At 49.4% G+C, this 26,239-nt stretch overlaps 1 protein-coding gene across 3 annotated transcripts in view; it reads left to right on the top strand.

Annotated features, from left to right (window-relative positions):
• The window catches only part of JAK1 (Janus kinase 1), a 245,296-nt gene that overhangs the window by 215,444 nt on the left and 3,613 nt on the right, over positions 1-26,239 (top strand). For 2 of the 3 annotated variants that reach the window (XM_030812953.1, XM_030812952.1), the window contains exons 9-22: positions 2,932-3,089; positions 5,390-5,513; positions 7,458-7,647; positions 12,508-12,614; positions 15,765-15,908; positions 16,704-16,791; positions 17,797-17,924; positions 18,549-18,684; positions 19,223-19,374; positions 21,804-21,954; positions 22,066-22,160; positions 23,609-23,801; positions 24,514-24,638; positions 24,997-25,169. In XM_030812953.1, coding sequence (XP_030668813.1) covers positions 2,932-3,089; positions 5,390-5,513; positions 7,458-7,647; positions 12,508-12,614; positions 15,765-15,908; positions 16,704-16,791; positions 17,797-17,924; positions 18,549-18,684; positions 19,223-19,374; positions 21,804-21,954; positions 22,066-22,160; positions 23,609-23,801; positions 24,514-24,638; positions 24,997-25,169 — 1,964 coding nt within the window. The remainder of the gene's footprint in view (positions 1-2,931; positions 3,090-5,389; positions 5,514-7,457; positions 7,648-12,507; positions 12,615-15,764; positions 15,909-16,703; positions 16,792-17,796; positions 17,925-18,548; positions 18,685-19,222; positions 19,375-21,803; positions 21,955-22,065; positions 22,161-23,608; positions 23,802-24,513; positions 24,639-24,996; positions 25,170-26,239) is intronic. The other variant, XM_030812954.1, reaches the window with a different exon arrangement.

Below are 26,239 nucleotides of genomic sequence, written 5' to 3'. Positions count from 1 at the left end.
GTTATATGCTGCATCCTGGATATTAGGCCCCGTGTTATATGCTGCATCCTGGATATTGGGCCCCATGTTATATGCTGCATCCTGGATATTGGGCCCCGTGTTATATGCTGCATCCTGGATATTGGGCCCCGTGTTATATGCTGCATCCTGGATATTGGGCCCCGTGTTATATGCTGCATCCTGGATATTGGGCCCTGTGTTATATGCTGCATTCTGGATATTAGGCCCATGTTATATGCTGCATCCTGGGTATTAGGCCCGTGTTATATGCTGCATCCTGGATATTAGGCCCCGTGTGATATGCTATGCCTGTATCTTGGTCTGTCTTAGTCCTTATGAGGACCTTAGAGGACTGAGCATCAGCTCTACTTGAAATGAGGAATCTGAGGCTAATCAAGAGGCATGGGATCTTGCACAGGGTCACTCAGTGAAAAAGTGGCAGGCACTTGCCCAGCTCCGTCTGGTTCCTGCCTGTGCATTTTGCCTGTGTTGCTTTGGCTTCTAAGGCATTATCATCCCCCAGAGACCCTGAAGGGAGTGAGGGAGAGGCCGACATGTCCATGATCTGGCTCTTCAACGTGGTGCATGCCTGGTGCACGTTTTATGAGCCTGCCCCATCCTGTCCTGTCCTGGTTGACACAGTCAAGTCTAGCACCAACACAAGTTGGTGCACCCATCATCTAAGTCAGAGCTCACCCTGGCCACATGGGCCAGCGACTCTATGCCAAGCTACAGTGCTGTGGAGGGAGCAGGAGGAGGGCAGGAAGAAAGAAATACTTGATTCCTCCATTAGTTTGTTTTTCTTTACCACGCTAGCCCTTAGTATGTGTCAGGCACTTGCTATACTGAGCACTTCACAAATATCACCTCTTTTAATTTTCATGTCAACCCTATGGGTGGGTATGATAAGGAGAAACTGAGGCACGAAGCAGTTAAGTAACCTGTCCAAGGCCACGCAGCTGTTAGGCTAAAGCATTTGAAATTGCCAATATTTGACCATTTTGACCTATAAAAATGATGATTCCATATGCATAACCCTACTAGCAGGTGGAGAGGCTGCGATTTGAACCCAGAGCAGCTGGCTCTAGAGCCTGAGCTGAGGGTTGACCACTGCTCCATGCTGCCAGTTTAGAATCTCACGCCCTCGTTGTCCCCTCCCAGCCCTGGGATTTCCAAGCCCTTTAATGAGGCGCTACTTTGAAGAAACCCTGATACCAGCATGTTGTCAAGTCAGGCCTTGATGTATCACTTCTCTCTGCATCTCCTTGGCATCCTTCATTTCTGTTTAGACTCCTGTTCTCAGGAAATGTAAGTGCAGATGTGGTCTTGCTTATCACGTGGCTGGGTGAGGGGCTGCTCAGGCCAGCCTGCCCCTTGTTCCAGAGCATCTTGAATTTGCTCTTCAGGGATATCCGCAGGTGGGTGCCTGGTCACACCCGCAAGGCAGTGTGCTCAGTTGGTTTCTCTTTCCTGAGGCGCCATTCCTATGGTGACCCTGCCCTCTCCAGGCCTCCTTGCCCATAGCCTCTGGCATGCTTCCTTCAGCATTACAGCTGCAGTAGGCCCCTGACCTCCCTCCTGCCAAGTGGCTTGTCTCCCCTGCTCCTTTTTCCCTTCACTGTCCTCTCGTTTCTACCACCTGCCTCTCCTTTCTACAGGGCTATGAAAGAGTCATTTTGTCCTCTTTTGAAGCCTCAGATGCTTTTTAATGTTTTTTGTGAGTGAAAGCTCTAAATCATGGCTTTTGCATACCTTCCCTTGCCAGGAAATGTTCTTGATTGACCTGATGTTCCTTTCAAATGGGCAGTCTCTTCAGGGATCAGTGATCAGGACAAAAGTACCCCAAATCTACAACACAGGTGTCTTTCAGAACACCTCTCTTGATGAAAATCCCCTCCCTCCTCTTCTCCACAGGTGCCTTTGCCTCTTCCCACTCTGAGGAAGACGCTCTGCTCTCTCCAACTCTCAGAGCTCCCTAGGCTTCATCTAGCAACCTCTTCACTGGGCCTGGGATTATTCCTAGATTAAAATCCAGGAGTTTCACCTTCCAGAGCAAGTCTGCAATGAGATGAACCCCACTGCCTCCGTTTCTTTTCTCCTAAGCAGGAATAGTGCTGATTCAGCCATTCACTGTTGAGTGCCAAGATCACGGTGCATGCTTTGCCCCTTCCCATCTCCACTTTTGTGCCTCTGCCACCTTGATTCAGGCTTCCTCTTCTCCCGTCTGGACCCAGGGAACAGCTTCTCTGCATGTCTCCCTGTCTGCCACAGCTTCACACACACACACTAACCTCATCTGATAGTTTGAGACCCAGGGGACAGCTTCTCTGCATGTCTCCCTGCCTGCCACAGCTTCACACACACACACACACACACACACACACACTAACCTCATCCGATAGTTTAATAGATGGGAAAATGTGTTGAACAGTGAAAGTCCTATATAAATGCAAGGGGGATCGGGCGCAGTGGCTCACGGCTGTAATCCCAGCACTTTGGGAGACCAAGGTGGGAGATCACTCGAGGTCAGGAGTTCAAGACCAGCCTGGCCAACATGGTGAAACCCTGTATCTACTAAAAATACAAAAATTAGCCAGGCATGGTGGCAGGTGCCTGTAATCCCAGCTACTTGGGAGGCTGAGGCAGAAGAATCACTTGGACCCAGGAGGCAGAGGTTGCAGTGAGCCGAGATCTCGCCACTGCACTCCAGCCTGGGCGACAGAGTGAAACTCCATCTCAAATAAATAAATAAATAAATAAATAAATAAATAAATAAATGCAAGGGGTATATTTAGTATCAATGAAAAGGTTTTCCCTTTGGGGTTCCCACTGGATTAGAAAAATCTTCTCACTGTGTACCACCCTACAGAGTTAGCCGCTTAAGCTGATAGAGACATGATGTAACCATGGGAATTTCTTCTCTCTCAACAGGAACTGAAGCTCTCTTCCCACGAGGAGGCCTTGTCCTTTGTGTCCCTGGTAGATGGCTACTTCCGGCTCACAGCAGATGCCCATCATTACCTCTGCACCGACGTGGCCCCCCCGTTGATCGTCCACAACATACAGAATGGCTGTCATGGTCCAATCTGGTTGGTCCTAGAACCTTTTCAGTTGCCTTTGGTGTGCAGAGAGCCCATGTTTTAGTGATGGGGCATGTTTAGGTCAGGCCAGTTGACTATGCTGCCTGGTACTTGTTGGCTGTCCTCCTTTCCTCTCTGCTGTCAGGCCTTCCTGTAATCTCCTACCATCCTCTTTGCAGCAGCCCCTCAATGCTACTTCTTTACTTGGATCTCCCCTCATAGTTTAACCCCCTCACCTCTCCATAGCTGATCAAGAAGTACTACACTTTCTGATTTCTTGCTGTGTCAAACAATGTGGGCAATTCAAGAAACACTGACCACAGCTGAGCATGCTGCCATGTGCCTGTAGTTTCAGCTCCTTGAGAGGCTGAAGTGGGAGGATCACTTGAGCCCAGGAGTTCCATTCTAGTCTGGGCAACATAGCAAGATCCCATCTCTAAAATATATAAAAGAAGAAAAAGATCAGATGAAGATCTCAGCATCAGACAGTGTAGTAAATGGAATTGTCAGTCAGCTTGTCCCAAGGTGCCAGGTGAAGAGTGGGGACCGTGAGGGTGATACAGCCTTAAGGCCAGAAGGGGCTGTGTGGGATGCCTTGTCCCACCTGCATCTCAGAACTGGCAGCCTGTGCTGAAGTACCTCTGGTGATGGGCAATGTGTGAGGCAGCCCATGGATTCAAGCTCTGACTGTGAGAGATGTGCATACCTTTCTGATATGGAGCTGTAGTTGGCTTCTCTGTAACTTCTGCCTACTCACTTGATATCTGCCTTTTGAGACAACAGGGATTCTGTTGACTTTCTCTTACATATGACAGCCCTTCAGGCAAAGGAAAATAGCCAGCTGCTGTGTTTCTTCTGAGCCTCTCTTTTCAGACCACAGAATATCTGGGGAAGCATCTCTTCTGCCACCTTCCACACGATGTGCTTCTCACCTTCTTCCCTCTTCCAGCTATCTTGTGGACAAGTAGCTTAGTAGTCACATGGCCCTGGCCTTGAGAGGCTCACAGACTCATAGGGAAACAGACACACAAAGAATGGCAGAGCAAGGGGTTGAGCATTTGAAAAGCGTCTTCTGCCAATGTCCCAGCCATGGTTGTGCTTCAGGGCCCAGGCAGTCGCTGTTCCCTTGGCCCAGGATGCTCTTCCTCCAGAATCTGCACAGCCTCCACCTCCTTCAGGTGCTAGTCAGATAGCACCTTATCCGTGAAGTCTTCCTTGACCACTTATATAAAATCATACCTCTTTCCCTTCTCCATCCCATACATGTTGGCCGCTGCACTCTGCCTTATTTTCCTTCAGTGGCAGTTGTTACCTCCTGAGATACTATTGTTTATTTACATAACATAACATTTGTTCCTGGTCTGACTACCCTCACCTCCCAGAATATGAGCTTCCCAAAGCCTGGGGCTGCATTGCTTACTGCTTTCTTACCACACACAGGGTCTGACACATTGTAGGCCCTCAGTGAGTATTTGTTGAATGAATGGATATTTCATGTTTGATGGGATGCTGACATTCCTTGCCTAAGGAGCCTGCTCAGAGTAGGTGGCATTCAAATCTGATTAAACCAAAGAATCATTGATGGCTTGCCAGGCCTTAAAGTGGGGAAAGGGTACCCAGATGAGAGGTCAGCACATGCAAAGGCATGGCGCAGTTAGAAAGTACGTAATGTCCCTGTCTCTCTAAAACACACGAACCGTGGCAGCCCTCTCTCACCAGCACTTTGCTAAGCAAGCAGCACTCACCTCATGCAGGGATGTATTCAGTCAGTATTCACTGCTCTCTACGTGCCAGGACTCACTGGTTCTGGGGATACAAAGAAGTGTAAGACAGGCCTGTTCCTACTAACATCTGTCCAATCCTCACTGATGTATTCACTCACTGTGAGCCCATGGTGATACAACAATAAACAACATGGCCTCCAGTTCCCACCCCCATGAGGTTTGTGCTCCCACTGGGCTGGCTGGGGGTGGAGGGGAGGCATGGCAGCTCCTCATCACCAGCCTCCAGAGAGGCTCTTCTGTCTCGAGCTGGAGATGATGTCTGTGGGGAATGCGGGGACAAGCAGGGCTCATTGCCTTGGGCAGGAGGCTGAAGCCTCTTCTCAACCTTGGAGACTCCATCGGTCCTGAGGCCACTAGGTATTTCCGCTATGCTCATGGATGGCATCAGAGGGGACTTTAGGATCCTGGGCAGATAGTGTGATGGGGCTGTTAAGACTTGAGGCAGCTCAGGAGAGTGGATAGCCCAGAGGTTCAATGTCCTGTTTGGTGTGAGCTCTTTCTCCCTTTGCCTACTTCTCCCTCTAGTACAGAATACGCCATCAATAAATTGCGGCAAGAAGGAAGCGAGGAGGGGATGTACGTGCTGAGGTGGAGCTGCACCGACTTTGACAACATCCTCATGACCGTCACCTGCTTTGAGAAGTCTGAGGTCAGTCGGGACACTGGCTTGGACCAGGCCATACAGCCATGAGGTGTCCAGTGTAGCCTGGTTCAAGAGCTGCTGCAGACAGAACCACCCTTGGCAGGGTGGAATTGAAAAGCCGGGTGTCTGAGAAGATCCCTGGGAGGTCAGGCAAGGGCCCCTGCTCTCAAAAGGAGACTGCTCCCCAGCAGCCAGACCCTACATCCTTCCCCTGTAGGGCCCTTTCCTTCCTTCATGAGACCCATGGTCGGAGGTCCACCATGGCTCTGGAAGACAGAACATGACCAGAAAACCAATTCACACCCAACACTTGGAAAGTATAGTGTCATTATTTAGAGTGGTTTATTTAGACTCAGTGCCAACATCATCTCAGACCCAGAGCTATGCCTGTCTACAGCATTCACTGGTACAAACCAGCGCCCAAATGCCACTTCATCCACATGGCCTAACACAGTTTTTTCCAAATGGTAGTTTCAGACACTTGAACAAATTGCCACCCCATCTTAGAACAATGAATAGAGATGTCTTTTAGTGATTGAAGCGTAGCTGAAGCTGGGGATGATGTGAGATAGAGTCTGAGGGCTAAGATATTCACCAGAATTACGGACTTTGCCTCACTAGACCACAAATGCCTTTGTTATTCATGTAATTAAAAAAACTACAAAGTGGAATATTTTCAAAGACAGTGAGTTTTATAAAACACTTTACATCAATACACTTTAATCAGTACTGGTTAGGCTCCACATGCATGGGGAGACCTGGGACACGGAGGGGCCTTTGGCACGGAGGGTAGATGCAGGAAGGACAAGCTCACTGGCGAACCCCTGGGGCTGGACTCAGTCAAGAGTGGGAGGAGGAAACGGCAGAAGGAACTAGCGCTGCCAAGTGTCTTGGGTGAGGCAATGCAGGAACACCATCACCTGCCCAGGCTCTTCCTGAACAGCGGGGCCTCGGGGCTCCATGGCTCAGAGCCTGTCAGGCTCATTGCCTTCCCAGAATGCTTGCCGTCTATTCATCAGTCATTGGAGGAAGCCTACGATGGAGGGGTGCATGAGACAGCCCAGCCTCCTCCTGAAGTGGAATTGGCCTGTGCAGTACCAAGAGTGTCCGTGACTCCCTAACAATGTCACATCACCCGGGGAAAACAGCAGTCATAGAAATGATTACTTCCACTGCTCACTGTGGCCCACTAGACCCTGTGCCAAGCATTGTACCTACTTGTGCTTTTTTAAGCCTTTAATAGCCATATTAGGTAGGTGATATTATCCCATTGTACAGATGAAGTAACTGAGATCATCTCCTAGTTTACAGTTTATGTAAGTCTTTCTGGCCGTCATTCTTTACCACTAAAATAGTTTAGTTTGTACAAAAAGAGCCCATGAGGGAAAACTGCTTATACCTCCTATCTGGCACCACAGTGTCCCAAACCTGGGTCAGACGCTGAACACCAGCTCCCAGTGTGGTTTTCCTCAAGTAGAGACATGGCCTGGAGGGCTCAGTTGGAGGCTGTTCTTGAGAAATTTTGCCATCATGATTATTACCTCATACATAATATTTGCTGGACTTTATAAAGGGCTTACTAAGTTTTTCAGTACACCATGTTATATAATTGTAGCAACAATCCTATGAGGTTGGATTTTCATGAACTTGATCTTACAGGTGAAAAACCAAGTGACGCTTTTGTAGAAATAGCTACTGTGTCTGCTGTAGTATTAACTCCCTTTTATCAATGCCTTCTCCTGGACCTTGTTTTATTACTTAGTTAGTTGTTGGTTGGATTATTTATTGATAATAAACTTTATTTTTGAATAATTTTAGATTTACAGAAATGTTACAGAGATGCTGCAAAATTTCTCTTATGCTTCATGCAGCTTCCCCTAATGTTAATACCTTACATACCCATGCCTGACCCCATTTTAAACGTGTAATTTCTGGTCATTTCCTGAATAGCAGGTGCAGGGTGCCCAGAAGCAGTTCAAGAACTTTCAGATCGAGGTGCAGAAGGGCCGCTACAGTCTGCACGGTTCGGACCGCAGCTTCCCCAGCTTGGGAGACCTCATGAGCCACCTCAAGAAGCAGATCCTGCGCACAGATAACATCAGCTTCATGCTAAAACGCTGCTGCCAGCCCAAGCCCCGAGGTTCGTCTCCCTGTGCCAGAGTCAGGCTGTATCCCATCAGTAATGTGCTGAGACCCAGATCGACCAAAACATGCTGGCTGGCTTAAACAAAGTGGACCCTCCCCACAGTTTCTAGGTGTTTTTTTTTTTTTTTTGAGACGGAGTCTCGCTTCTGTCACCCAGGCTGGAGTGCAGTGGCGCGATCTCGGCTCACTGCAAGCTCCGCCTCCCGGGTTCACGCCATTCTCCTGCCTCAGCCTCTCCGAGTAGCTGGGACTACAGGCGCCCGCCACCACGCCCGGCTAATTTTTTGTATTTTTAGTACAGACGGGGTTTCACCGTGGTCTCAATCTCCTGACCTCGTGATCCGCCCACCTCGGCCTCCCAAAGTGCTGGGATTACAAGCGTGAGCCACCGCGCCTGGCCTCTAGGTGTTTTTTCTTGAGTTTAATTACACTTCTGTGCCCAGCTCACATCCAATCCCTTGAGTGTGAGCATTTTCTATAGAAGAGGCATATACCTTTCTCAGCATCTCGTTAGGCTGCAGAAAGAGGCATGCTCAGCATTAGGAAGCAGAAAATCACTTCTTTCTTCCTTAAGATAAAATGCCTTGAGAGGTCTCCTGTCACTTGTTTATTTATCTGAGAGATATTCCTGGCACATCTTTTGTGGGCCAAGAACTGTATCAGATGCAAGAATCAGAAATGCATAAGGTCCAGTCCCTGCTCTCTGGGGGTTTCCAGTCTGATGCCGATGTTACAGGTAAATGAGGCCACTGCAGTTTGTGATGGGTGTTTTAACCAACATAGATATCATACCCCGGAGTCAAACAGAAAGGGATGCTCAAAATCTGAGTTCCGTGGCCCAGGGGGCTGCCTGGAGGAGGCAGCTCTTGAACTGAGTGTGGGAGGATGAGTGGGAGGTTGCCAGTGCGGTCAGGGCATCTCGGCACGTGCAAACAGAGGCGCGGGTGGGGGCTGCCATGAAGGTGAAGGTGGAAGGGAGGGACAGGTGAGGCTGAGCTTATGGTGTGGGGGCCTTGAGTGCTGTGCCATGGAGCTGGGTCTTTATCCTGCAGGCCGTGGGGGCCAGGGAGGATCAGGGAGTGAAATGGATCCAAGGGGTGAGCCACTCAGCTGTTTCTTGTTAGCCTCTTGAACAGTGTCACTGATGTTCTGCAGGTGGATTTGTCTCTTAGAATGTGAGGACTGGAAAGACACGTAGAGATCACACAGTCAACTGTCTCATTTTATAGATAAGAAAATTGAGGCCCAGAAGAGCGAAGTGGGTCTCATCAAAGGTCAGCGTCAAAGAGGGGCTTGAGTGCCAGGCCTAACCTGAGTGCCCTAGCTCTTGAGAACTGTTTATTTTGCTGCTCCTCACCTCAAGATGCTGCCCTGCATGCGTCAGATTCTTCCCTTAGAAGGAGGAAGGCCTCAAAGAAGGAGCAGCGCGATTGCCACTGAGGCCCCACGAGTGTCAGAGGAGGACCCTCTGAGGAGTCTTTATCTGGGACACATCTTGTTCATCCAAGCGAACGTGTCCGTGAACCCTCACACCACCAGGGGTGGGCAGAGGAAGCGGCACCAGGATAGAAGGGGACCTGGGTTCTTGATGTTTGAATCAGTTTTTGGTCTCAGCAAGGGGCTTGTCACTGAACTTGGTGAAAGAGGAAGGACTTGTGTTCTTGATCAGATAGGGTTTCCTGCTAGGCTCAGAGAATAACTGCAGCCTTTGTTTTCATGCTTGAGGATTTTCCGCAAAGGTAAAAACACATCTGCCATTTGGCTGTGAGACCTCAGAGTGAGTTAAAACCTTAAAGCCCAACAGCCCTATTTATTCACAGCAACACACTCGAATGAACCCCAGGTGAGGCTTCTGAAACTCAGTGCTGAATGTGTTTCCTGTCGCCTTTCCCACCTGACTGTGAACTCTTAAGACAGGACCTGAGTCTCACTCGCCACTCTGTGGGCTCGTGGGGAGGACAGTGCCCAGCACGGAGTCAGTGTGAATAATGCCTGTCAAGTGAACCAGGTAGCAGGAGCTGCTGGATGGTGGGTGCCTACTGTGGCCCAGGCAGTTTATGTACCTACCTCATTTATTTCATCTACACAGTAGCTTTTCGTAGATATTACAAAGGTGATGAAATTGAGACTTAAGAGATGGTAAGTGACTTGCTCAAGGCCATGTAGCTAGTAGTATCGGTAGTAGGTATAACAGTAGCAATAATTAATAAGAACGGCTGCTATCACGTGAGCAGGGCTTACAATTTGCCAGGCATTGTTTGGAGATCTTTCATGTTTTAAGTCATTTAGTCCTCAAAATAACCCAGAATATGTTGTTATCCCAATTATACATGCCCAAGATCACTTAGGTAGAGGATGAGTGGGGATTTAAACTCGCGTTGTCTGACTCCAAGTCCAGTGATTCCTTCTGTACTACCGCCCCCACCCTGCCCCAGTCACAGTGTCTTTGGAAAGGTACATCCATCAGCCTAGGACCGATTCTCCTGGCCTTGGGAGAGTAAGAATAAGGCCTGTGTGTGAGGCCTCCTTACACAGGTCCCCCAAAGCTCTCTCTCTTCCCTCTGCCATGTGCAAATTAGAGAAGTGGTGAAATCATGAAAATTAGACATGAGAATGTTGTGTTGGGTTCTTCAGCTCCTCTGCCCTCCTAACCACAGGGTTTTGATAGCCAGACCCTGATCTGGGTTTCTCACTTGAAAATGCAACTAAGAAACTCTTCATGGGATAAATAAAAAGCAAAGTGAAAAAGCAGGAGGCCACTCAGAGTGGGCGTGACGGTTCAGCAGGCCCCACGTCTCTGGTCCTGTGTCCTGTGTCCTGCTCCACTGCCCATCTCCCACTCCAGAACCCTGATGACACAGGAAGGATGATGACAGTGACTAAGATATAATGCCAGTCATAATCACGGCGGCAACCAGTCAGGGAGTGTTTTACTCCATACCAGGCACCAAAGGCAGCCCTTCCCTTGCGTCATCCCATTCATCCACACGGTAACCCTATGAGGAACACAGCTGTGGCCCCCGTTTTTCTAGTGAGGAAACCTTCATGGAGGCACTGTGGCTTCCCCCATTCACATTGTTGACCCTGGTGCCATGTTCCCTGAAGTGCCCATGCAAGGAATAGTCCATAAATGGCTTCGGTTCCATCCCCCTCTCATTTCCAAAGTGACTCTGCTGCCTGGCCTCTTGCCTGTGGACACCAGCCACGAGGCCCCTTCTTGATGCCTTTTCTCCTGAGTTGAGTTGAGCCTGAGTTGCCTCTGAATTGGATTTTCCCCAGGTAACAGGGTGGAGTCAGGAAAATGGTATGGGGGGAGCAGCCTCTGGAAAAAGGAGTGCCCAGGATGTGAGAACAAGGGGAGCCTCTCCCTGAGCCCTGTTTCTGGCACCCACATTTGTTCTCCCGATTAGGGCCAGGTATGTTGTGGGAAGGGTAGAGACCACAGCATCTCTGACTTCAGTGTGAATCCTAAGATTATGAACTGCCTGGCCTTGGGCCAATTAATCTCTCAGAATCTCTGTTTTCTCATCTATAAAATGGGGATAAGAATACTGTGTATTCCATAGGATTGTCATAAGGACAAAGGAGTTAATGTGTATAATGCTCATAGAACAGCGGCTGGCACGGAGAAAACAGTTGGAATATGTGAGCTTAAAAAATTAGAAAGGAAAAGAATGCCCTGTCCTGAGGGATAGCAGGGATTAGAGACGTGGCCCTGTGCAGGGACCCGGCACTCAGCAGCCATTGCCTCCCAGTGGTGTGTGTGGTGGCCTCTATGGGTTGTGCCTGGCCGTTCTTACAGAGGTTCTTTTAGGAACTTCCTTCTGTTACAGTCCAGGAATCAGGACTTGAATGGCTACATTTTCTCCCCTAACTCGTTATTGTCTTCTAGTGCAGGAAAGAGGAAGTGAAGGGAAATGCATGTTCGTTGTCATTTTGCTAATATTCCTGCTTCAGTTAATAAAATTGATGAATACACACAAGTCTTCAGAGATTCCCGGAAGACGTTTTCCCCTGCTAGTCAGAATCTGGAAGGTCCCTTCTTGCCTTATGCTAACCTCCTTCCTTGCTGTAGCTCCATGGCGGGAAAGGTGATTTCTGTGGACTGTAGATTTCCTGGCCTCGAGGATTTTGTAATGTGTTGGGTTTGCTGTTTGAATCAGTAGACTCTGGGGGATAGTCTACTTAAACCTGCACATTGAGGGGGCATTTGGTAAGCGCCTCCTCCATGTCAGGCACTGCTGGTACCACGAGCTTCAGACAGGGCACTGTTCTGGGTCCCTGCCCTGATATTCTGGCTCAAAACCAGCGTTTGTTCACCTCCTCCTCTGGTTCCCATCATGCCCTGGGCCCGGGTACTGCTTCTTCCCTCCACAGCGCTCATCCTTTAGAAAGACGCCAGTCATTCATTCATGCATTTAACAAATAATAATTGAGTGCCTACTATGTACCGGGCTGTGGAGGTGGAGCAGAAAATAAGGTAGACAGTCTCTGACTTCTTCAGTTTCCAGTCTTACATTTTGAATTTTAATTTCGTTAGGGAAACTGTTTCTGACCTTTCTTAACAGAACAGATCTTGCCGTGCCAACCTTGGAGCACCACACACCTGTTCTTTAGAGGAGCTGAACAAATTGTAGCTTTCCATTTAGTTGTTTATTTGGGAGTTTTGGCTCTGTCGTTACCCTGTGAGCTCCTGGAGGGTAGGAGCCATGTGCCTATTGCATAAACAGTTGTCGAATGACTGAAGCAGCAAGCACCCGCACACCAGTCCCACGGCCCTGGCTCAGCAGACGTTGGCTGTCTGAGAGCTCGGATCTTGGATGCTGTGCTCAGACTCCTCCAATCTCTTCCACAGAAATCTCCAACCTGCTGGTGGCTACTAAGAAAGCCCAGGAGTGGCAGCCCGTCTACCCCATGAGCCAGCTGAGTTTCGATCGGATCCTCAAGAAGGATCTGGTGCAGGTGAGTCAAGGCTGCAGGGTGTGGGCCAGCTGTGGTCCTGCCTCCCCGCGGTGGAGCAGCTTGGGGATCTGGGGGAAGGAAGGCTGTGTTTGGGGAAATCTTAGTAGAAAAAGAACAGGGAGACTTTCCTTTGGTGGCAAAAGCTGTACAACCATTGCCTCCATCCTCTTCGCCCTTGCTGATGCTCCTCAGAGACATGTTTTGAGGTAAGTGGTTTGGTCAGGCTTTGTGGGGTTCCCTAGAACTGCAGGGACCTTCTGTGGTGAGGGAGTGCTGAGGGGGTGGCAGGGCAGAAGGTGGCTCTCCTCGGGGGAGCATGGCCCTCACCCCTCGCTGCCTGCAGCAGGCTGTGTGACAGAGTACCTCCAGAGTTCAGTCCTGCACTTTCTGATGATGCTTCCAGAAGGAGCAGAGCTGGGGAGGAGAGAACACAGGGAGGGAACAAGAGGGCATGCACAGTCTGGGCCTGAAGGAGAACTATCTTGAGAAACAGATCCCAGCCTTTGGAGGCCTTTTTGCCCAGAATCTACAGGCGGAGGGGGGGGCCCAGAATCTCCCCAGGGGCTGCCCTGGAGCTGTTGCTGGTGGTGTGAGGCCCAGGGAAAGCCCACTTTCTGTTCTGCTGCCGCTCCCCAGCCCTGTTGCGTAGAGCCACGCGTTGGGGTATCAGGGAGATGGTGTGGCAGCCTTGGAGAGAAGCAAGCACGGGGCCACTCACCACCTGGGAGATGGCAGCGCCTTGGAGGTGTTAGAGGGTGAGGCGGAAGCTGCCTGCTGTGAAGGAGCCTGGGGAGAGTGGCACTTGGGGGTTTGTTACTTTACCTTTTTCAGTGAGTCCCTGAGATTATTGGGTGGGGCTTGAGGGAGTGGAAATCCACAGCTAAACTGCCTCACTTCCCTCGTGGTACATTTCTTCACCAAAGGCCCATCATTGTTCTCTGTTCCTCTCGTGGTGTCAGAGCTGTGTCCTGAGATTACAGTCACCAGAGCCACAGTCTCATAGCCTCTTTTCTGTGTAGAACTTGACATAGTCGGTGGGACCTGCCTCTTTTCCCTCCCCTGGAGCCTCCAAGCAGGTAACCACCATCCTCCATGCCTTCCACATCCACTTAGCCAGCAGAGATCAAGCATTACACGTGCCAGGCACGATTGCTGCCTCAGCAGGCTCGTGTCTATTTTGAGGGGGTAATCACATTAGCAAGAGTCAAGTTCCAAGGTAGGGAAGTACAGCAGGATGTGGACCTAATCTTGAGAAGACAGAGATGGCTTCCTGGGGGAAGCAGTATCAAAGCAGAGTCCCGGACCAGGCACAGCGGCTCACACAGTGGCTCACACCTGTCATCCCAGCACTTTGAGAGGCCAAGGCAGGAGGATCGCTTGAGCCCAGGAGTTCAAGACCAGCCCGGGCAACACAATGAGATCTCATCTCTACTAAAAATAAAAAGAAAAATTTAGCTGTGTGTAGTGGTATGCAGTTGTAGTCCCAGCTACTCAGGAGGCTGAGTTGGAAGGATTGCATAAGGCCAGGAGTTTGAGGTTGCAGTGAGCTATGATTGTGCTACTGCACTCCAGCCAGTGTTAGAGCGAGACCCTGTCTGGGGGAAAAAAAAAAAATCAGGGTCTCCTCCTGGAGGATGAGCTCAATTAGTTAGGCAAAGCGGAGGGAACAGCATCAGAGGAGGCCTAAGTGGGCCATATGGGCCTTTGTGGGTCCCCGCAGAATCCTGACAGCATGGTGTCATGACTTGGCCACTGGAAGAGCAATTATTCTGAAAGCATATGGCTTTTACGGGATGTTCTGGGAATACAGCTTCCCATAACCTTGATGGATCACTTCATGACAGATGCAGCTTTAATGAATAGCCAAAGACCTTGCCAGGATACAGCAGACAGGGCGGATGCATCGCCATTCAGCTCTGACAGATGACAAATGGTGGCATTTGTGCAAATTAATATACCTGATTAACAATGGTGTATGTTCCTATGGGGGATAAGACTGATTCCCTAGGTATCAGCCACAGTCCATTTTCTGCATTTCCAGGGGGTCCTCAAATAATAGAATAATGGACCTTCAGTTTACAAGTTTTGTGGGGCTAATATCAACAACTTGACATTGCCTAAGTTTCGTGAATCCCATTTCGATTTCCAAATATTAAGAATTTTAAAATCAGAATTATTGCAACTTGAACTGGAAGGGTCCTCAGAAATAGATCATGGTATGGCCAGGCTTTGCACGGATCATCTCATTCAGTCCTCCTGCCACTCATCTGGGGGTATTGTTCCCTTTCACATGTCAGGAAATCCAGGACACATCACCCCAGTCTCCACCTTCATCTTCACATTGCCATCTCCTCTGTGAGGTTGCCAGGGCAAATGCAGGTGTACTTTGCACCACTAACTTTAAATCCTAGCGTGCATGCGCACACCTGAGCACACACACTGGATAGATGGATGGGAAACAGATGGTTCCAGTGTGAGAAACTGTGCCTACCTGTGCCAGAGGGCTTCAGATAACACATGGGCCCACCAGATGGGTTTCTACGCACCCCCACCCCCCGTGTGCCTGAGTCTGTACCAGGAGCCTCCATCCCAGTTTCCTGGTTTGATTCTTACCACAGCCCTGTGAGGTCAGTACCATTATTACCTCCATTTGCAGAAAGTGGGCAGAGATTGCCCCCATGTCACATGGCCAGCGGGTAGTAGAGCTGGGATTTGCAAGCCTCTTCACAGGGTAGCACAGCCTGTGAGTAAAGGAGCTGCCTGGGGGCTCCTCTCTTGAGTCTTCTCTGGAGGCCTGGGGTGGGGCCCATGTGGCTGGCTGTTGATGGCCCTGTTTGCAGTGTCCTGACGTGTTAGGACTGTGTTTTGGCCAAAGGCTGTTCCTGGGGGTAGAAAGCAAGGAGCCGTTTAGGGAGTAGGAGGACTGTCTCCTGGGGCCCAGCAAATGTCACCACTGTGTTTGGCCACATAGTTTGTTGTTTTCTCTGGAGGCCTGACAAGGACAAGGCGCTGGGGACCATGGGCTGGGGCAGGGAGCCCTCTTGCCTTTGCCCCATCCCATTGATAGTCCATGTTCCCATTGAGGAGCCATTCCCAGACAGTTCATCACTTCAGGGCACAGGTCACCCAGCCTTCTGCTTCTTCCCTCAGGGTGAGCACCTTGGGAGAGGCACGAGAACACACATCTACTCTGGGACCCTGATGGATTACAAGGATGACGAAGGAACTTCTGAAGAGAAGAAGATAAAAGTGATCCTCAAAGTCTTAGACCCCAGCCACAGGGATATTTCCCTGGCAAGTGTCTTCCTCTGAACTCCTCCCCTCCCCTCTCCCGTTTCTGGAGCCAGTGGAACACAATGGGTTGAGAAGAACTCTTGCCCTTCTTGTGGCCCAGTGGTTTTCAAACTTGCCTTTTACTCAGAATTTTTTTCTCCACATATGATCTTAGTGGACGCTGCATGTAGAGTAAGTGAGGTGGGTTGAGCAGCTCCTCACACTCAGCCTGGGCCCTCCCTTCCACCCGCAGCCCCCACCTTTCCTATGCACAGGTCCAAGTGGCCATGCTGTGGAGCCCCAGGACTCTGGCCAGATGGTTCAAAGTTCCTGATACAGTCCATGGCTCTCACCACACAGTCTGGAAAGTGAAAGCCCAGAGGAGTAAAAGGACTCACCCAGGGTCCCACAGACTGTTAGAGTGACACAGTCAATTCTTGAGCAGAGATCGGCTGCCTTCATTTCCCCTTTGTTCCAGCATAGTGCAAAACATGAGCATTTCCCAGAGCGGAAAGGAAGAGAGAGAGGTGGGCATGAGTATCCAGTGGGAAAATTCGTAGCCAGCTTCTCCCACCAGCCCTGCCCTGCATCCTGTTAGGTTTTCTAAATAAATCTCACATCCCTGCCAGGCTGTCCTAGAGAACAAGGCTTGGCAGTGCCTCTGGACAGCCAAGGCCAGGGGATTGATGTTCAGGGCCTGGGGTGGCGACAGTGGTGAGCTTTCCTGGGTCCACTGGCTTTCCCCTCAACAGAGCCCCTGGGGAGCAGCCCCCTGGAGGCTGGCCTGAGACATTCTTATGTCCTGCTCGCCCACAGGCCTTCTTCGAGGCAGCCAGCATGATGAGACAGGTCTCCCACAAACACATCGTGTACCTCTACGGCGTCTGTGTCCGTGACGTGGAGAGTAAGTGTGTTCTCTTTCGTAGGGGTGGGTGGCCTGGCTGGGGAGCCTGGGTGCTGTGGAGACGGTGGGGGCTCTTCCAACCCTCACGTTGCCCAGGCTTCTTGCCTTTCTTTTTGCAGTTGAGGAGATTGAGGGACTGAGCAGGTCATTTGCTTAAGTTAATAGTGGAGGTGGAACTAAAACCGATTGCTTTTCATTCATTTGTGTAATGTTTTCTTGCCAGCGCTGGCAAGAACCCTACACTGTGCTAGACCTGGGAGGCTGAGGTGAGTGAAATGAGGTCAAGGCCACAAGAGTCAGGCCCAAGGAGCTCTGGGCAGGTGAGCGAGGTGAGCGCACCCCACAAGCAGCAAGACGCTGGCCCCTCTAATGGACTGGCCTTCATTTTAACCACAGGCAGGCTTGGCCCTTTCTTAGTTGTCAGGCCACTGAGCCGGTGGGCCCTTGGGCTGCTGCTGCACACTGAGATGGAGGGGTGGCCTTGGCCTCTGAGTTCCTGGCATGTAAGTTTGGAAGAAGAGTGATTTTTTTTTTTTAACCCCAAGTGCCTTCTTCCCTGTGAAGTCCGACAATGTGAGCTGTTCCGTGTCCTCACACGGGCGTCCTGTTGAGAGGGAAGTTTTGCCGTGTGGGCGGCCTGACCTCTGCGTCACAGTGCGTTGTAGAACAGCAGCAGTGGCGGCGGTTGTTCCAAGAGCCCTTGTTCTCTGTGTCAGGCCCTCCACCAAGGCTTTCCAGGCCTTGTGACATTTAGCCGCCACCTGTTATTACAGATGAGGGAATTGAGGCTCAGAGAGGTGTCACTTGCTCAGTGCCACCCGTTTAGAAGAAGAGCTTGAGGTTGAACTTGGTCTTTCCAGCTCTGAAGCCCCTGCACCTTTGCACCCCCCAAGGATACCTGTGTACTTTGAGGCCGAGTAGTGTCCACTGAAGTGGGCTGTTGTAAGGGGATGAAGGAGAGGAGTGCGCCACAGGTTCCAGACATGGCTCTTTTTATGCCTATAGATATCATGGTGGAAGAGTTTGTGGAAGGGGGTCCTCTGGATCTCTTCATGCACCGGAAAAGCGATGTCCTCACCACACCATGGAAATTCAAAGTCGCCAAACAGCTGGCCAGTGCCCTGAGCTACCTGGTAAGAATGTCCTGATGTCCATAATGGTCCCACCAGAAACCAGAGTGTCCTGGGAGGGGTGGCAGGAAGGAGGTGCTAGCCAAGCAGCTGGAGGGGCCTGTCCTGGGGTTCCATGGGGCCAGGGCTCTGTGATTGAACAAAGGTGTGCCTGGTGCTTACTGAAGACGGTTGTTTGGGGCTGTTCCTGTGCTCACATGAGTTCTGTTTGGTGGGAGATGTTAGCACGTCAGAGGGCCGGCCTGCATACTGCAGCGTATGGATGGCAAGGCTGAAAGCAGTGCAGTACGTGCTGAGTGAATGAGTGAACTGCCAGCATCTGTAGTAGCTGATGTGTGGAATGCTCACCATGGGTCAGCTGTTAAGGCGTTTCACAGATTCTAATCAGGGTCATGCTCATGAAGCCCAATGAGATATGCCCCACTATTTAGCTGCATTCAGTGATGAGGGAGCTGGAGCCAAGGGGCACCTGTGATGTGCCTAAGTCACACAGATGATTGTCGGCAGGGCCAGGCTGTCCAGATCTGGCTGTAGCTGGGGGTAGGAAGAGATGACCTGAGGGACCAGGGTTGGAAATAGAGTGCGGGAAGGAGCAGCTTGGCTAAACTTGACCTTTTTACTCTGCAGGAGGATAAAGACCTGGTCCATGGAAATGTGTGTACTAAAAACCTCCTCCTGGCCCGTGAGGGCATTGACAGCGAGTGTGGCCCATTCATCAAGCTCAGTGACCCCGGCATCCCCATTACGGTGCTGTCTAGGCAAGGTGTGTCTCCCCTCTCTTCCCCGTGTCCCCACCCCGAGTCAGGGGCAAGTCAGCAGAGAGAAGGGCTGGGCTGGGGTTGGTCTCCTTTTAGAGAGTCATTTTTTTTTTTTGTATTTTAGTAGAGACGGGGTTTCACCATGTTGGCCAGGATGTTCTTGATCTCCTGCCTTCTCTTAAGTCCTTGAACGAGCTCCCGTTCGTCCCCCTGCCCTGGGTGATGGCCCCCACCCTGGGATGTTTTGCTGATCCTAAGGCCAGGGCTTCAGAAGCCTGGCTCCACACGACCCTCCTGGGGAGCTTGGAGGCAGGGACCCATCTGCTGGCTGTGACCCAGACTGATGTATCAGAGGCGCTGGGCAAGGCTTGGAGGGCTGCACGCCTGCAGGCCCCCCACGGGGCTCATGTGGCCATGGGCCATGTTTGGGCACACTGCTTGAAGTAGTTCCTTCATTGGCTCACTGTTCTGGCTGCAGTGACAGTAATTGAATCCCCAGGAGATCCCAGAAACTGCTCCGTCAACGTGTCTGTTGTCTTCCAGAGTGCATTGAACGAATCCCGTGGATTGCCCCCGAGTGTGTTGAAGACTCCAAGAACCTGAGTGTGGCTGCTGACAAGTGGAGCTTTGGAACCACGCTCTGGGAAATCTGCTACAATGGCGAGATCCCCTTGAAAGACAAGACGCTGATTGAGGTGAGCAGGTGTTTCCCAGGGCGTGAGGCAAGTGAGGGCTTTCAGGTGCTCGTGGGCTTCCCAGGAGTTGTTGGAAGCCTGGCACTGTGGGAAGAGACGGGCGTGGGTTTGAATCTCTTCACAGGCCTACTGGGTGTGTGACCTCACAAATGTAACTGAACTTCCGTGAGCCTCAGTTTCACCATCTGTAAAATGGGGATAATCAGTAACTACTTGTAGGGTTGTTGTGAAGATTAAATAATGCATATAGAGTGACAGGCATACAGTACAAGCTTGATAGATGTTACAGTATTATTTATTTGAGATTTTAAGTGCATGTTATTCAGTAAAATTACCACACAAATATAATATGTATGGAGTTCCTATTGTGTATCAGGCATCAAGCTTGGGAAAAGTTGGAGGTTCACAATAAAATAAGATACAGGCCTTGCCTTCCCTTGAGGCCCTTAGGGTATGGTAGGGAGTTAGGCTAAAATAACAATGGTAAGAATTCCAGAAAGAATACCTGAATGTGTCATCCTGAGAGCCCTGCAAATTAGGTAGGATGGTGTCATTACCCCCATTTGACAGATCAGGTAACACTCACCTGGGTTCCTCAGCTAGAATGCAAAACAGGCGAGGTGTGGACCTCCTCCAAAGCTACCTGTGGAAAAAGGGGTAAGTAGTAAAAATCACAATGAAAGACCACTGTCCCTTCATCTCAGTGACTGTAATTGGAATGTGCTCCTGTTGTTTAGAGGGGGCAGGCATCAGTTTTGGCTGTGAGAGCCTGGTTCCAGTGCTGTGCCGGGAGCCTGGGTAGTTTGGTGTGCCTGGCCTTGAGTGTCTGGAGTGGGGAAAGGAATAACAGTGATCAGGTGGGAAAGGCCTTTTGGGTTCAGATTTTTAAAGTCCCTGATTCCAGGCTGCAGAGCCTACATTTTACTGGGGGTGGCATGGGACAAGGAAGGATTTGGGTGGAGGAGGGAGGGGCTTGGAGGTTGGCCTTGAGATGTTCTTCTGGATGCAGTAGCTGGGATGGACAGAGGAGAGACCTGGAGGGAGAGAGGGGCCCCGAGGCTCTCAGCAATGGGAGCCCCATGTCCGGAAATGGCAGCGGAAGTCCAGAGTGCAGGGTGGGAGATATTGAAGAGGTAGAACCTTTACGACTTGCCAGTTAACGATGGTGCAGCACTTGGGAAAGGATCTTAAACCCGCAGGGAAACCATCAGATCTACAGAAGATCTGCTATTTGCAATTTTCAGCCTAGGCTTTTGGGAAATTCATTTTTATTTTTAACTTCCTTGGATCCTTGAAAATGAAACAACATACCCTTTGTCATCAGTCAGTATTTATCGAGCACATGCTGCGTACCCTGGGCTGAACAGCATACAGGGTGGTGTAAGGAAGGACCTGTCTTTAATACGATAGGGGTCTCTCTCCACCTAAGTCCCCTTGGGTTAGATGGCTTTTCTGCAGGCTGCACTGACGCAGGGATGTGTGAGTGACACTCAAGGACAAGAGCAATTCTCAGCTCCTTAATTCCAGTCCTCCCTCCTCCCTGTCCTCTGGGGCCTGCCCACCCCACCCCACCCGAGGGCCCACGGGGACCAGAGAGGAACTTAGTACCCTTGGAGTCCAGCTACGAAGTAGAAACTGGAATGCAGTGGTTTCACTTCATCTTCCAAAAGTAGCATAAGTTCTTGTTTCTAAAATTTAAAGTAATTAACAGTTGAGGAAAATTTTGAAAATGAAACTATTAAAAAAAGAAAATAGCAATCACTGCATTCTTGTCATCCCTGACCACTGTTAACACTTTGGCATTTTGTCTTCCAACCTGTTTGTATCTCTCTTTTTTAAACAAAATTGGGGCCATGCTAGATAGAGTTATATAAAATTCTGAGTTTTTTCATTTAATACTGTGAGTGCTTTCCTGTGAGATTAAATCATAATTTTTACAAATTTAATGTAAGAGTTAATTGTTTTGTTTAATTTACTTGACTAATTTTATATTTGGCATTTAAGTTTTCAAATTTCCAGTGTTCTGTCTAATTCTGCAGGAAACATCCTTGTACATAAATATTTGTTCATATCTGATTTATTTCTGAGTCATTCAGTCATTGAAGTTAATGCATCAGAGGGTTTGAAGAATCTGAAGATTTTTGTACATGTTGCCCAATTGTATTCCAGAAAGGTTGAATGCCTTTACTTGAATGAAGCTTTTTGGGACTGGGCTATACTGCCCAGTCTCCTTGGATTTGGACTATTCACTGTTAGGACTGTGATTTCCCCATGCAAGAATAAGGCCACAGTAACAAACATTTGTGAAATCTACCTGTAAGTGGAGATGTTGAGAATCGAATGAGGCATTGGCGATTCCACCTGACCTGGGGCTGAGAAGTTTGTAGGTGGTTCCTTTGGTTTCTTCCATGTGCCCCTCTCGTTTACAGAAAGAGAGATTCTATGAAAGCCGGTGCAGGCCGGTGACGCCATCATGTAAGGAGCTGGCTGACCTCATGACCCGCTGCATGAACTACGACCCCAATCAGAGGCCCTTCTTCCGAGCCATCATGAGAGACATTAATAAGCTTGAAGAGCAGAGTAAGACCTGCCATGTGCTGCTTTCACCCAGCCTGGGGAGAAACAGGAGCCTGGGTGGCAATCCCTGGCAATCGCCTGCCTTTCACTCTATTTTCTTTTCTCTTCTGTTAGATCCAGATATTGTTTCAGAAAAAAAACCAGCAACTGAGGTGGACCCCACACATTTTGAAAAGCGCTTCCTAAAGAGGATCCGTGACTTGGGAGAGGTAAGTTACACCCGTGCTGCTTGCTGCTGATGGCAGAGCCCTCCGCCATCCACAGCGCCACTTTCTGCACGTACAGCTGCTCTCCATTCTTTTTCATTCTGGGGCCAGGTCCATGAGCAAAAGCACCTTACTGCATTTGGGGGCTACTTTCATCACAAGGGATTGTGTCTTTCTCCATGTGACACGCGACACAGACGGAATGCATGTCCCTGCCTGCATGCACGACTGCGTATGCACACGGGACTCTGGGCAGCTCCCTTGAGAGACTTGGAGTTTTCTCTACAGGACAGAAGAGAATGGAAAGAGGGAGAGATGAGGGAGTAGGTATAGATATGGTGGAATAGGAAAATCCTTGCCTCTCACTTTCCTGGGCGTATATATCCTGTAAGCTTCTCTTTCTTTTTCTTTTGCCCCCGAGAGACAGGGTCTTGCTCTGTGTCCCAGGCTGGAGTGAGTGGTGTGATCATAGCTCACTGCAGCCTCAACTTCCCAGGCTCAAGCAATCTTCCTGCCTCAGCCTCCTGAGTAGCTGGAACTACAGGCACATGCCCCCATGCTGGCTAATATTTTTTATTTTTTTATTGTAGAAATGGGGTCTTGCTATGTTGACTAGGCTGCTCTCAGACTCCTGGCCTCAAGCAAGGAGGCCTCCCAACGTGCTGGGGTTACAGGCATGAGCCACCATACCCAGCCCTGTAAGGCTCTTTAAAGCAGGGATAGGTTTATTGCACAGAATCCCAAAATAGAATATCAGCTTTTCTTTGGACCTTAAATGGGAGTTTCCAAATAGTTAATTGTGACTAGAGAAGCTACTGAGATTCTATCTTTATACAGATTTTCTGTAGTCTGGTTAATGAAACAGACTTGATCCATCTCCAGGATCTGCTGTTTGCCAGTCTCTGTGCCAGGCATTGTCCGAAGCATGGCATCCTTAGTTCCCCCCACCATCCCCCTGGCCGGTTTCTGTATACAGCGAGTGCATCAGGAGCCAGCTCCTTGGGGACTTGGCCACCAGTGTCACTGTCAGGTGGCTTGGCTGGAACCTGATCTCACGTCTTCTAAAGACTCCTCATGCATTTGCTCTTTTCAGCCACGCTGTGGGGCCTGTCCTGTAATGTGAGCCCAGGGCTTTCAGAGAACGGCAGTTGTCCTGCAGGCCCAGAAATAACCTTCATTTCCTGTGGTCATAGAAATTGGGATTGATGAGTTGGTTCATCGTCACCTGCTACTTTGTCTTAGCTCAGTAACTGAGGGGACAGTTTGTGAGGCCAAGAGAGCAAGGGGGCTGTGATGAGCAGGTACAGTCCGGGTGAGAGGCTTCTGCCTACAAGGCCAGACAGCGAGAACCCCGGCCCTCGGGGGAACGGCTGTGAGGAGCGAGACTTCTGTGTGTTCCGTGGCCTACGCTGGGGCTTCCCTGACAACAGCACATGCATCTTTCCCTCCAGGGCCACTTTGGGAAGGTTGAGCTCTGCAGGTATGACCCCGAAGGGGACAATACAGGGGAGCAGGTGGCTGTTAAATCTCTGAAGCCTGAGAGTGGAGGTAACCACATAGCTGATCTGAAAAAGGAAATCGAGATCTTAAGGAACCTCTATCACGAGAACATTGTGAAGTACAAAGGAATCTGCACAGAAGACGGTATGTTGTGCAAGGCTGGGGTCTGGTTTAAAGATTTGGTGACTGTCTAGGGTCATAAAGGCCAGTGCAAAATAGGCAGCCCGTGGCCTTATCTGGGCGTCTGACATGCTAGCTGGTGGTTCCCACACACTCTCAAGGCTTCCAAGTCATATGTACTGTCAAATCCCTCAGCAGCTGCAGGGCTCCTGAGGAGGCCACCCAGGCCCCCTCCATCCAGGGGCTGGTTCCAGCACTGTCTCTCCATGTCACTTGCACTTATGCCTTATGAAACTGATTCCTACTGTACCTCCACCCACTTCCCTGTTCTGATACAATACTAGCCAGGGTATTTCATTTTCTAGTTGTCTAAATCAAAGTGGCAAGTATTATTTACTAATAATTGTATCTTATTTGCAAGCCAGCATCTACTCATGGTAGTGAAATTGACAGTGAGCTGATGGTAATTTTTGAAAATGATCATTTGCCTGTGGTTTACAGAGCACTCTGACTGTTCTCTCAGTGAGCGCTTATGCCTGTGAGGTAGGTACACCACTGTTACCATCTCCATTCACTGCTGAGGATCTTGAGGCATAAGAGGTCAAAGTAACATGCCTGTAATGAAGGGGCGAAGCTGGCATCACCTCAGGGCCTCTGTCTCATATCCTGCGCCCTTGCCTCTCCCGTGGTTCCCTCATTTGGCAGCCTCAGCCTGATGGGTGTTTTTTCTAAACAGGAGGAAACGGTATTAAGCTCATCATGGAATTTCTGCCTTCGGGAAGCCTTAAGGAATATCTTCCAAAGAACAAGAACAAAATTAACCTCAAACAGCAGCTAAAATATGCCGTTCAGATTTGTAAGGTAAAAAATAAAGACAGCATGTTACAGATTAAGACATCAGGCACTCTGTTCTGGGTAACTGGTTTGTAATTTGACTCTAAGTGGGTAAGTTTATGATAATTATACTAAGTTTGTTTTTCTCTGCATTATTTAGATGAAAAGTTAGCTTCTACTAAGAAAGTAAATGGATTTAAATATGGTTATTTTAACGTGTATTTCTTTGAATCAGTTTGTTCTTAATATTCTTGCATAAAAGTCAGAACCAAAAAAATTGTCAGTGATATGTGAATGAAATGACATTTCTGTTTTTTCTGATGAAGTGATAGATAATACAATCTAAAGTGACTTTAGCAATGTGCTTGACTTTTACTTGTCTCAGGGGATGGACTATTTGGGTTCTCGGCAATACGTTCACCGGGACTTGGCAGCAAGAAATGTCCTTGTTGAGAGTGAACACCAAGTGAAGATTGGAGACTTCGGTTTAACCAAAGCAATTGAAACCGATAAGGAGTATTACACCGTCAAGGATGACCGGGACAGCCCTGTGTTTTGGTAACCGAATCAAACTACTAGGTTTTATCAGTGCTTCATAGAGTTTACACTGTTTTAATAGGCCCTTTCTGGCTATATTAATGTGTCTCATTCCTCTGGCCTGACTCAAGGTTAGAGAAGGTTTAGAACATTTGGAATTGATTGATATTTATCTCCAAGAAACACAACTTTCAGGCTGTTTCATTGAAAGCAGCCTATATAAATGACTGAGCTTCATATGATACCGTCTTCCAAGGAATGAAAGAAATCTAACCACCAGCTCAACATTCCTAGCTTCCCAGGAGAGGGCATTCATCTGATGCAGTTCTTAAAACTGTGAGCAGGTGGAGACGATCTAGTTCCTTTCTTAAACACATCCGTGCAGAGGGAGGCTGTAGGACAGAGTGGGCATTGCAGATTCAGGGAACTCCTGGACAGAGCAGAGCAAAACCTATGGGAGACCTGGCTGTCTCATGAATCACCAGAGGCCCCCAGGTTAGAAGGCCTACACAGTGGCTACAACCATGTCTCAGCCGGGAATACTGTCCAGGGGAGAGGCTGCTTACATCTCTACCACACCCTGCCACATAACCACATGACCAATCAGCACTCCCCTAGGTGCATCCTACATGGACACAAACATAGACCTCTCCCACTTATGGAGCCTAAACTTACTCATTCATTCATTTAAGAAAATGCATCAAGGTCCTGCTTTGTGCCAGTACTGGAGATATGGTGAACAAGTAGGCCGAGTTTAGAGTTTAACAGGCTAGGCAGCCAATGGCATGGAACAGGAAACATACAGAAGGGTTTGGGCTTGGTTTTCTGGAAGTCATGAGTATTCAGATGAAACCTGAAAGATTCATGCGGGTTTAGACAGATGGTTGCAAGACAGCATGCGTGACTAGGAAGAATGAGACGAGCAGTCGATTTCCCAGGAACTGAAACTCAGCGAGGTCGGATCGTGGAATAGGTTTGCAGGAGGAAGCTTGAGTCATGGAGCTGGGACTTCATCTCAAGAACAATGGGATGCTGCTGGAGGGTTTAAGGATGGAGACTTTGTTTTAAAAAGACCACCACTGAATGAAGGG

The sequence above is a fragment of the Nomascus leucogenys genome, chromosome 5 (assembly GCF_006542625.1).
Source record: "Nomascus leucogenys isolate Asia chromosome 5, Asia_NLE_v1, whole genome shotgun sequence".
NCBI lineage: Eukaryota > Metazoa > Chordata > Mammalia > Primates > Hylobatidae > Nomascus > Nomascus leucogenys.
This window is presented reverse-complemented; position numbering and strand designations above follow the sequence as displayed.